This window comes from Sturnus vulgaris, chromosome 20 (genome assembly GCF_052056855.1).
Source record: "Sturnus vulgaris isolate bStuVul1 chromosome 20, bStuVul1.hap1, whole genome shotgun sequence".
Taxonomy (NCBI): domain Eukaryota; kingdom Metazoa; phylum Chordata; class Aves; order Passeriformes; family Sturnidae; genus Sturnus; species Sturnus vulgaris.
Genome location: NC_142262.1, coordinates 3,005,691 through 3,018,754, shown reverse-complemented (window position 1 = coordinate 3,018,754; position 13,064 = coordinate 3,005,691). Strand labels below are relative to the sequence as shown.

General features: G+C 40.6%; 1 protein-coding gene across 2 annotated transcripts in view; it reads right to left on the bottom strand.

Moving 5' to 3' along the window:
- PRKCA (protein kinase C alpha) overlaps positions 1-13,064 on the bottom strand; it is a 139,245-nt gene that overhangs the window by 44,757 nt on the left and 81,424 nt on the right. For both annotated transcript variants that reach the window (XM_014882710.2, XM_088176411.1), the window contains exons 4-5: positions 2,058-2,169; positions 1,232-1,360 (exon numbers count right to left, since the gene is read on the bottom strand). In XM_014882710.2, the coding sequence (XP_014738196.1) occupies positions 1,232-1,360; positions 2,058-2,169 (241 nt within the window). The remainder of the gene's footprint in view (positions 1-1,231; positions 1,361-2,057; positions 2,170-13,064) is intronic.

Genomic DNA, 13,064 nt, shown 5'->3' with positions numbered 1-13,064 from the left:
CAAATTATGTGTATTATTGCAGAAAGTTTAAGCCATATTTAAGAGCCTTGCTGCAGAGCGGCCCAGAATAAAGCAAATATTAAATTTTGTCACTCGGATGATTTTTAAATTAATTCCCTCTCATGGTACAATTACTTTTAGAAGCCACATCACCATCTCTGAAACGCCTCATTACTAAGTGAAACCACCTTCTGTTAATGACAGTACCTTGGACAAATTTCCCCCTCCCACGTTGACAGGAAGCTCTTTGAAAAGTTAAGCCACAATTAAGCATCACTTGGGATCTATTCTGATCCTAACTAAATTTTATCAAACTTTTCCTTTTCAAAGCATTTTATTACAGGGTTTGACAGGAGAATATGGAGGTAGCTGGATTTAGAGAGAACAAAGCCACAGAGGAATAATGTCAGCAGGGTAGTTTGCTGGGTCTGGAAGCTGAAAATTCAGTGATGGTCTGATTTTCTTTATGCAAAGGAGATGTTCTAAGAAACTGCCAACTTTGTCCTGCTCTGACTTTGCCCCTGAATTCAATTCCATTTTGCAACACCAAACAGGCAGCAATAAAAGCACTGTGCCCTGTTTTGGTTTCATGGAGCATTTTCTGGAATTTCAGGCTTGGGAGGGGTCTGTGTGCACATCTGGGTGTGCACAACCACAGATTATACAAAAATCCCAGAGAAACACTTCCAAGGAAAGGAACTGCCACCCTCTCCTTCCTTCTTTTCTCTGCCTCCTTCCCATCCTGGTAACCTTAAGCTTATAGAATATGAGAACTATCTTTTTTTTATTTTAAAACTCACTGGGAGCATTATTTGGGATTGAATCCCAGTTGCCTTTGTTTATTCAATACTCTGAAATACAGGAAACAACTCCTCAGCTGATGAAGGTTTAGTGTATCTCTCATGCTCTGAAGATGATGGGTAACTTCCTGAACAGCAACTCATCCTGCTGGGCTGTTTTCGAAGGAAAACTGAAATTACAGTGATTTTTCTAACTAATATTACCAAGTTTTGAAGCTGTTACTACAGATTTCCTTTTTTCTACTTATTTTCATGAACACAGCTTCATGGAGTTTCTTGATCCCAAACCATGTTGTAAAATCCTCCCACTTCTGACAGGAAATTCTCCATCAGCAGCTTCGATGCACAAAGATCTGACCAAGGTACACACAAACTCACAGTGTGTATCATACATTTATCAAACCAGAAAGACTCCAAAACGAGCTGATTACCTGTAACTTCCAGTTTGTCACCAGTGACTTCAGCTTTCAGATAAATCCTTCCTCTCTTCTCTGTGTGGTCCATGCCACAGAGGCTTGGGACATTTATCACACATTGCTTGTGAACGTTCATATCACAGGCTGTGGGCATAAAAATGGTTCACATACCCATGAGAAGCTAAAAACTTAGTGAAAATTAATTAAAAGTGAAAATTAAGACTAAATTCTTAATTACTGGTAAGACTTTCAGATTACAGCTGCCTGGTATTCAACCAAACCATGGCTGGTTTCCATCTTGCAATACTTTCTGTAGAGAGTTAATACAACAGAAAATAAAATAATCTACTTAAGAAAGCTAAACATATCATTAATGAAATGCAAGGTGAAAAAAAAAGTGAAAATGGAATAAAGACTTGCTGGGAATATGACTAAGAAAACAGAGCATTCACGTCAGCAATGAAGGCAGGCAGGTTTAATTGATTGTTAGGTTTTGCTAGTGGGAGCCTTCCAAGACAAATTAAACACAAAGAAAATACCAGACCTTGACTACAAACTGAACTGAAATTCCAGTCTTTGAGAATGTATTCACCCAGACAGTCCAAAAAGAGGCTTTCTCAAAATTGCCACACCGAGCTGAACACACCACATTCTCAGCAGAAGAGGTGATTTTCATTAGTAAATTATTATAGTACTGAAATATCCACTTGAAATACACCAGCACTATAAATAGCTGACATTTGAAATGGTATTTTCCAGAGAAACAAAGTAAGAAGCTGTTATCCAGGGCTCCCACTTCCTTTCTAGAACACCCCTTTGGCAGCAGCAGAACTTCACTCACTGTCACATTTCATCCCCTGGTGCAGGAGCCCATAGAGCAGGGACCCACAGTGGTCACAGAAGGTGGGGCTCCCATAGGTGTGGATCTTGAACTTGTGCTTGCTTCTGGGATCCTGCAGAGAAAAACACAAACAGATTCTAAGTCATGAAAGATAAATTAACACACTTGTAATTTATTGCTTCAAAAACCAAAAGCTTTCCAGCTCTGCAAATTGTGCTGCAGGAAAATGCATTTCAGTGTGTAGCACGTTCACAATCTTGCAGTGTTACCTGCACTGGTGCAGGCACATTGTCCTCAGTTCCCAATTCTCCTTTTTATGGTGCTGTAAGAAAAAACGTTGCAGCTCAGGCTTGTTCCTATCATTTATGGACACTAAAATTCATTTACTGACTGCTCACATACATAAAGTTTAATGGCAGTGTTCAGTCTGTGGCTGAAGACTCACAGACTAATTACAGAGTGTTATTGTCACTGTTCTGAAATGTGACACAAAATACAGCAGGAGGACTGGGAAGAAACTGTTCATGGGCTAATCTGGAATACAGTCCAATGACTGTAAAATCAGGATTTTACAGATGGGATCACCTTGAAATGCTCTAACTCTATAATCTCTATTGTAAATGAAAGAGAACGAATTCTAACTTGGCACATGGTGAATATTTTTACAGAGACTGCTGTTCCCATCTGATTTTTGAGCAGAGAAACTTAAGAGGGAGGACATTTTAAGGCCGCCAGCAGCTTGGAAATGTTTCCTAATTTAGGCCCAGTGAAAGGGAATACACCCAAATCACTTAAACACTTAACACATCCAAAGACATCTGCTGTTTCTGAAGGAGTAAGGGTCCCTTCTGGAAAACCAGGAACATTTATTTCAGAGGAAGAAGCCACATCTTCCATATGTTCACCCATGTCAGGCTCATCCCAGAGCTCCAGATGTGCAATGCCAAAACAAATGTGGTGATGGCTCTTTATCCTCAAATCCTTTATGGCTCCTCCCTGCCCAGCTGCATTTCAGTCAGGACTATCCCTGCACAGCCTAGGTCAGAAATTGGGAAGAGCAATAACTCTTCATTAAAAACCACACTGGGGTTTGAAAGCCATCCTTGCTGACACTCTTTTCAGAAATGGAAATCATGAAATGCCAGGTCTAAAACACCCTCAATGAAAACACAGCTGCAAAATGAGACATTCAGATGTTTCCCTTCTGTCTACATTTTGTATTATACCTTTATATTGGGTAAGAACTGTTAAACAATCTTATAAATGCACTGATTTTTAAAATTTACCTGCCAATCAAAGCTTTCCAAAAAATCAAAGGGAAGCCCAGCACGTTACTCAAAATGGAAAACCTCCTGACTCTTTCCTCAAAAATGAAAAGATCTCTCTAGTAGAAGTGCTTTCTGAAGAAATCTGGGAGCTTTGATTCGTAATTCTCACAAAAATATGCCTATGAGAAAGCAAAACTTTGCCTTCAAATTTCACTATTTTGCCATATTACCCTTTGTGAATGTTTTTTGTGTTTTCCCATTCTTCATGTGACTTTATTTTGGTATTGATTCTAAGTTTTGCAGTGAATCCACAACCACTACTTTTCACTTTATGGAAAGAAATCATAGAGCACCCAGGGTAACACGTAAAGACTTGAAATCACAAATTCAAATCAAAACTATTTCAGTAACCCTGCTCATTGTACAGCCCGAGACATGAAATGCAAACTGCTACCAACTGTATTTATTTTGTAAACACAGTGAACCTAAATGGAGTGACAGCCAGGGCTCCAGAGAACATCTGTTTCATGATTTATTGAAGGCACAGCAACAGGCCTGGTGGCTCAGGGTCATGGGAACGTGGCTGTGCAGAAGGGTTCTCTGGTGGCTCTGTGCCTTCCAAACAATTTAAAGCACAGTTGGGAAGCTAATTCTTCCCTAAATTGTTTTGTTTAGATGGCAGAAGGGGACTTGTTGCCTTATAAATATCTACACTTAAACACGACCCTGGTAAGGCATCTGTGGTTGAGAAGGACAAAAGCCACAGTTCCTAAGAATGACACTGAATAAACAGAGTTTTAAAGTTGTGTTTGACATCTGGCACAAGTGGTATTTATGAATATCAAGTAATGGTACAGAGGGGAAGGAAATCATTACAGTCAATGCCTATGAAATACACTGAACCTGTGTATTAGACTGAAATTATGGAACACTGGCAAATAATTTCATTCCAAAAAATGGGAAATTATTAGAGTCAATGTCAACTAAATACACTGAACCTGCATATTATACTGAAATTATGGAACACTGCCAAATAATTTCATTCCTAACAATGGAATGTGCATGTAATTAAGTTAAGCAGGGGTGTGTGTGGCCTAAAAATGTTGTGACATGTAAGGACAACTGCTCTGCACCCACTGAAAACCAACACAAGTGAGGGCTCATGTCTGATTACAAAGCTCTGTGTGGCTACAAAATCCCAGGAAAAGCATTCTTAGAAAACAACAAAAACCAGCCACATGAATAAATAAATAAATCAATATTTAAATAATAAATCAAACTGAATCCAACTTTGGAGTTGGCCTTGCAGGACTCAATATACAGAATATGAATCAGTCTTTGCTTTCTATACTCAATCTTAATTTTCTATCCTTGTGTGAAAATTCCTACTGTGGGGCCTTTCAAATCAACAATTTGATATGAATTAGATTTTGGAACGAGAAACAAATATGTTCTGACTATTATTAGCTATTATTCTGTATGCACACACAAAGTCACTCATAACAAGAAGAGGACAATGGAAAATAGTACCAAAACTCCTCCTGAACTGGAAACTTTGTAGAAATCTCTCTTTTAAGATCCCTTTAATAGAATGTTAAAAACATTTAGAGCCTGTCACACAAGAAAGTACACTCTTCCTCAGTGTTTTATCCTATTTTCTGCTTCAATCCCATGCTTTCTGGGGCTGTTTTCTGGGATTTTTTTTTGGTAAATTGAAGTGCAGAAGGTATTGTTATTTAGGAAGCAAGTCCAAGACCATCTAAAGAAAAGTCAAGGGATCACTATCCACCCATCACAGATAAGAAAATTTTTCATCTTATTCTCCTATTTACAAGGATTTCTCATGCACTTAGAACTACCCTTGAATCTATACCATGTACTTTAATTATAAGTAATCATATCAATAATAATTACTACATTGCCAGCTGTAATTACTTACATGAACAGCAATTATTTTATCAGTTGTTAATACAGGTTCATACTTCCCAGTGTTAAACATGCAATAATGAACTTGTGTTCATCACAGAGGAAATCGTGTTGTCTTTAGCATATTTTTTTTTTTGGCTAAAGGCAAACTATGGAGCTAAAGGAAGACTCCTGTAAATTTTCTTCAAATATCCCCTTTTCATCAATGTAAACTTTCAATAATTCCCAAAGCAGAGCTGGCAGCCCCATTTTGTAGTAAACACAGGGAGCCAAGCCAGGATCTGACAGATGAACTGCCAAATAATGGCTGCTATTTGCAAGAGAATTGAACTTTGCATTAAACTTGGCATAGATTAATTGTGAAACTCTAAAGGAAAAACCTACTTCTGTTTCCAAAATCCATCAAAGTTATGAGGGGAGAAAGTGGCAATGGGAAAGCAATGGGGAAGCACTTGTTCAGCAGGGATGGATGATGGGCTCTATTAAAATTCGTGTTATTTTCGTGCTAAAAAGTGAATTCTTTGCTATGTTAAGAGAGTCCTCCATTTTTGTAAGGACAACTTAATACAATACAGTGTAATTAAATGGGATAAAACTTCTGGACAATTGATATCACAGACATTTAGATATTTTTCCTTGAAAAACCTTTGAATTGGCAAAACTTTAGCTCCGCATTTGCATGCTTTCTAATAGCCTGGGGTTTCAGAGCCTGCAATGACACACATGGGTGTAACATCCCTATAAAGATGAACCAGGCATCTACAACCCCACCCAGCTCTGCAAAAATCCAAATATTATTCACCAGTCTCAGAGCTGAGATGTGATTACAGAGGGGAACAGCACAGAGGGAGGGATCCACCACGAGAGGGCTGTGCCAGTGTGTACAGGAGGAACCACCAAAAAAAAAACCCAAAGTGGAGCAGAAACAAAACCAATCACGAGTTTGCAGAAATGACTTGCCCAGGCAGCTCAGGATGTGCTCACAGGGGCTCGGGCAGGAATCCTGCTGCACTCCAGCAGAGGGAACCAGAAGAACACGGAGGCATCTCCCCAAACCCCACACATTTTTCCATCTGTTCCCCCTGAGCTCCGTCCTGTCCCCTGCCACCACCCCTGCCTCCTTCCTTTGTTTAGCACAAATGAACCCATTTCCTTTATTGAACAGCGATGGAAAGCACCCCCCTGTGAGGAATCATCCCATCATTTCTGTGGCTCTGAGGCGGGGGTGTGCAATAATTGAAAGTGCATGGTTAACCAGCAGCACATGTCAAACTGTGCCTTAACACAGCACACAACAGCTTATGAGCTTTATAGCTCAGAATTCTTCCTAAAAGCTCCCTTTTGATCAGAATTTTATTCCCCTTGATAGCAACACTGAACCTGCTGTAATTTTGCAGGCATTAAATCACCACACTGCCTTTAATTTTAAAGCATACAAACCCCACTTTGTCAATGGTGTACCAGTGGAGGTTTTATATCAGATTATTACTTGTGAGGTCTTTTCATGGGATGCAACTTGACTGTGTCAACAACTCTGTCAGCAGGGCCAAGGATCCACCGTGCCCTGGGCTCTGATGCCAGGCTGGGCAGCAGGAGGGGAGGATTCTGCCCCTGTGCTCAGGTGAGACCTCACCTGCAGAGCTGCCCCAGCCCTGGGGCCAGCACAGGAGGGACCTGGAGCTGCTGGAATGAGTCCAGAGGAGGCCATGGAGATGCTCCAAGGGCTGGAGCCCCTCTGGAGCCAGGCTGGGAGAGCTGGGGGTGCTCCCCTGGAGAAGAGAAGGATCCAGGGAGAGCTCAGAGCCCCTTCCAGGGCATAAAGGGCTCCAGGAGAGCTGGAGAGGGACTGGGGACAAGGCATGGAGGGACAGGACACAGGGAATGGCTTCTCACTGCCAGAGGGCAGGGCTGGGTGGGATATTGGGCAGGAATTGTTCCCTGGCAGGGTGGGCAGGGCTGGCACAGGGTGCCCAGAGCAGCTGTGGATGCCCCTGGATCCCTGGCAGTGCCCAAGGCCAGGCTGGACATTGGGGTTTGGGACAGTGGAGGTGTCCCTGCCATGGCAGGGGTGGAATGGGATGAGCTTTAAGGTCTCTTCTAACACAAACCATTCTGGGACTCTGTGACCTGTCCACCAGAGCCTGGGCTGGTGATTAAGGTGTGAGGAAAAAGGACAATTTTCAGTCACTAATGCCAACACATGAACATTAACAAGGTGTCAGGCAGGAGATAAGATTAATGTATTAAAAATTGCCTATGGTTGGTGAAAAGATTTTTTTCCCTACCCGAACTGCAATTTTAGTGATCATTAAGAAGCAGAAAATACAAAAGTGTAAGTGTGAAAACATTTTTGGAGAAACAGAGAATTATATTTTCCATTAAAAAAAAACCTTAAAGGAGTTGTACAGATGAGCTGCGAGGTCCTCAGGTTGTATCAGAGAACAACAAAGAACAATTTTGTATAAAGAAATGCAAATGTACCAAATTTTCCATTTTGTATTTCCATAACAGAACCACAAGATTATTTTTCATCCCCAGAAAAACTTCCATATATATGTAGCTTCTAATTTAAAAGCTGTACAGGAAAAAAAGCTTAAAAGTTTCAAAGTACTTCACTTAGACAAAAGAAAAAAGCAATTCCTGAATGTCAGTAGCACAAACTGTGGTATGTTTGTGTTTCTACTGAAAACAATGGTGGACAATATATTCCATATATGCAAAACAACTTACAAATTGTTACAAGAGATATCAGGTCACTGTTCCTCTTTACCAACAGGAAAACCCAGAAGGACTGGCAGGTGTTTTCCTCCCTGTCATACACAGCCTTTGCCCATTCCCTGCTGTGACAGCACCACTGAATCCCACACCTTTCTTTGTCCCCTCTCCAAATATCTTCCACAGTACGGATCTGCTGCAACAGATCGATGAAACCACTGCAATTTGTACTGCACATATTTCCTTTAAAACTGCTTTAACTTCCCCGAGTGAATAGCAAGTTAATAAAACATATTTGAGAATATATTTGACTATGGTTTTCTCTGTACAGAGCCAAATCCCACACTCAACCCACGCTGTCCTTAGGCAAATTTCCCTCTCAGTTCTGAAGGTCTCCAGTTTTTCTAAACACCTTCCAAGCAGTGGCTACAATATCCAGGATCCCACTCAGTTACCATACTTGTTTGGGACACTTTCTTTTGTTTGTTATTTGTTTTTGCACTGAGAAAACAAAAATACTGATTGGTAATTTGCTCTGCATCTTAATTTCAGAAAACAGCTTCAGCTTTGAAGCTGCAAGAGCCAAGGAGCCAGATGCTTCTACTGGAAATAACTTCCAGGGCTTAAAATATGGCTTCTGTCATCAGAGCTCAGGAGAAAGGAAGAGGAAAAAGTTTTTGTTTAACTGGTCACCAGCTTTGTTCTTCCCTGGCTGAGACTGGGAGCAAAGAGAATATGAGACTCTTGGGAATTATTAAGATCATACAATTCTTTCATAGCAAATGTAAAAATGCTTAAAGCTCACTTGGTATTTTCCCTCTCAGGGCTGCAGTGCAGAAAAGTTTTACTGCTTTCAGGAAAGTGCAATAAAAGATCAGACTTCAAAATCAGACTTCTACTGCCTCAAAATCAAAAATCTCTCAGGAAGGCTGAGGCTGCCTAGGATCTCTGGAACTCCTGAGCCCAAACTGGGCTCCAAGTGAGGCAAATCAGCAGGGTTTGGTTCATGGGGTTATTCCTCCCCGGCTGCAAAACCCTTGAGAGCTCCAAATCCACCTGCCAAGCACCCAAATAAATCTTCTCCAGGCTGACACACCAAGAGCTCCTTCCTGCCGTGGAGGAGGACAGGAATGGCATGAGTGTGCTCCTCTGCTGGGTGAGAAATTACACCCAGGCTCTTTCCAGGAATCTACCTCCAGGCAGAATGAGAAGTTTGGAGTGACTCAAAGGAATAACTTGGAGAAAGAATTCATTCATTCATTCATTCAATTCCCTGACACCTGCAGGATGGGAAACCTGAGCATACTGGGAGGTGTTCAGAGCATAAATAGAGTTGTATCAGAGCATAAATAGAGTTATATTCAACTCTACAGTAACAGTGTAAGGTACTGATGGGACAGGGAAATAAAAACTAAGCAAAAATAGCAAAAATACAGGTGATTTAACCTTTGCAAACCCTGCTGTGCCTCTGCCAGACCTGCACCAGGACCTGAAAGCAGCTGCAGCACAGCAAGTTCAAAATCCAGCCCATTACTCCCTGGCTTTGAGGGTTGGGATGACATTCAGAAATGAAGAATGATTCTCAAGTGCTGTAGAAGGAAACTCTTTCACGATTGTAAATGACCCCACAGCCAAAAACGACAACAAAAATCCTCTTTTCCCATCGTGTTACTAAGACCACTTTTATTCTTTGCTACTTTAGAGAGAATTAAGAAAGTAAACAAACAGAAAAAATACTGTCTTTAAAGAAAATTGAAGTTTTTCAATCAATTGTCTCTTCTCTGTAATTGTATAGAAGAGCACGTGAACATAGTTCAAAATGGTTCAAAGGCAGATTTTTCAGTCCCCTCCTGGAATTCACAGTAAATGATTATTTTTAATTAAAAGAAACAGGTGGTCATTGAATCAACTGATTTTGATTGCTGCCTTTTGTTCATGTTCTTCTTGTGTAGAATAGAACTGATTGAGTTGGCAAAGGGAGCAAGAAGATCTGCATGACTGTACTCCCAGGGATTTGTAATTTCCTAATTACTAGAAAGACACATAAATCCGGAAGGGACTTGCTGTTTACTGGTTATTTTTTCTTCATTCTTTTTTAATGAAGAAACTGCAGTATAATTACAGAAAGTGCACAAACAGAAGATCCTGTTAAAAAATGATTCACAAGTAGGAGAGAGATTTTTTTTCAGATACAACTCACCATCGTGTTACTGTGTACAAATCACTTCAATAAAGATGAAATCTGGGGATCTGGATTCAAGGACTAGAAAGCCAGAGACAGAGTACAAGTCTTGCTTAACCCCCTCATTCATTAGCTTTATAATTTTGTAATTTGTTAATTAATTTGTTGAACAGATACACTTTTTGACACAGAGCACCCTTTACACCTTGAATACATATTACAAAATAGAGGTTAAACCTATCAGAAATAAGAATTTTAATAAATTCCTTCTGTATAGAACAGTATTGCCATTTCTCCATAGGTACAATATGGTGGATTATCCAATATTCCAAATTACAGTGGAGTTTCTATGCTTTCCAATGCATCTGCAATGGGGTTGGTTGCAGTGATAAAGAACTTAATTGTGTGACATCAGGTTGCATGAGAATTATTCTACATTGATATACTGTACAATAATTTCTCATCACTTCTTAAATATTTCAACACGTTCGAGTACAAGACTTTCCCATCAGTTCTTAAATATTTCATTACTGGCCAACTTGCTCATGATAGAGATGGTCAAACTTTTTTTCCTCATTATCCCTCAGCTGGAGCTCATATCATCCATCTCTCATTCCCTTAAACAGAAAACGAAAAGAGGAAAAGGCTGAAAACCAATAGCACCTGAAATTGCCCCATTTCCCTGCAAAAGTGGTGACCCTGAGGGCAGAGGTACCAGGTCAAACAATTCAACCTGTGCTGGAGCTGGAACGCTGCTCCTACAAGGAACTGCATGAGCACTGATCCAAGAATTCAAGGGAAATGGGACTGGCTCCAGCCACTCTTTAGTAAGCAATCACAGCCCTAAATGAAATTCACTGTTGGCAAATTAAAGCTTCAGAAAAGAATCTCTGTGACCCCAAACTTCCTGACCACGGCCAAAACCGAAAGCAACTCCAGCTCTTATTTGTAAAGCCAAACCTGCCTCTCTAAGGTGGTTTGAGTGAAGATTTTTACAGCTATTAAGTGACAGATTCGAGCCCAGAATCCTGATATGCCAAAAACTCCCAGAGCACAGTGGGAGCAGCACAGTGAGTGAACAGGGAATGCAGCTCACTGAGCTGCTGCCTTTGCCTCGGAGCTGATTCAATGTGCAAGGCCCTGAATAATAACTGGTTCACATTTCCCACTCCTCCTCCGTTTTCCCCTCTAAAATGGTGAAGAACCCACCAATTTATAAAGGCACACGTTACTTGTTCTCACTAAACCCTTCCCCACCTATTTACATCTCTCCTTCTTCCCACCTCCCACAGCAGCAGCTGCACATTCCAGCAGATTTCCAAGGAAAGCCATTTTTGTGTGTGTGTGGATGCATTGCCAGCAAACAGGAACATGCAGCACCCATATGTACACCAGTCCAAAAGCTGCACTAACCCCACTAAACTGCTGTACCAGATTTGTTTGTGGAAACTCGGTGCTGCAGGAGGGTGTTCCCTGCACAGTGAGAAGGAAATCCAAGGAGAGGCTGGTCTGTCCCAGGGAATTACACAGAATCAGGGAACATCCCATGATACACTCCCCAGAGTGCTGCATTTCCCCTTTACCTTTATTTCAAGTTAAGAACTGGCACATGCATTGTTATTTTTCTGGACACAATCCACTGGAATCCTGCACTGATGTTTCAGCAGATATCACATCTCTGTTAATCACACACAACCTAATAAATACATTTTTAAATTTTCCTGCCTTTTACAAAATGACCCATCTGTTTATTCTGGTACAATGGCAAAACAGTGGTGAACTGAGGGAGGAAAAAAAAAGGCAGAAACAGCGATTTTTTGGAAAAGTCTGAGAAATTTCTGGTTCAGAATCAGTCAAAATTTCACAACTCAACAGCTCCCTCACACAAGAACCTGTGGGGTGGCCTGCTGCTTTCCATTCGACAAACTTTATTAGACAGACATGAATCTGAAACACCCGAGCAAATTGCCTTCAAAGTTACTCACTGAATAATTCATTTTGTGCCTGATATTTTATACATTGGTTAAGCACCAAAATAAAGGCAGGAGGGAGGGTAAAATATGCATAATTTAAACCCCCATGTCTCTGTTCTGTTCTGCATCTCAGCTCTGTGTTTTCAGGGGTACAAGTGTTACCACCTATAAACCAAGCAGACATTTCACCATCAAGGCAGAATTTTGTCCTCCAGAGACAAAAATTCCACGAGTGATCACTACCTACAAATCCCATCAATGATTACAGGATTTGATTCAAATATATTTATCTCCAAATCTATAGCTCAGTGTAAAAATGCTGCTCTCAATAAATCATAGCCATGATCACACCATGGGAGATGCTCAGGAACAGAGTCCTTGGATGGTCTTTTACATTGTATAACCACTCAAACACTATTTATTTCTGCATGGAACAGATGTTTTTCCATATGTCTGAATAACCCTTCTTCAGAAAAGTAACTCAAGCACATTAAATTTTGCAGACCAAGGAATATAGACACGAGCCTCGTTAGTATTTATAGAACATTTGGGATCTTTTCTATAGGAAAGTCAGTATTTCTCATTGTAAGAAGTCACTAATCCCACTCCTCTGTATAAAACATAAATAGGCAGCTAAGAGTGAATGTGCAAGATGCTCTGACAGGCTTTAGCACTCAGATCCTGACCTTACAATGGCAGAGATCCCAGCCAAGCTGTCTGGCCCATAACATTTTTCCATGCCAATGTAGCAGTTGCTATTTATTAGCTGATTAAAAATTCAGAAAACAATATTGAAACTGGAAAAAAAAAAGTTAACAGAGCACAGTAAAACCCCTGAAAGAAGAAAAGGCTTTTAGCACAGGCTCCCGATCTGCCAACATTTGGCATCTCTGTGTTTCAATCCCAAAATTCGATGCTGCTCTCAGGGAGAAAAGTGTTTCAC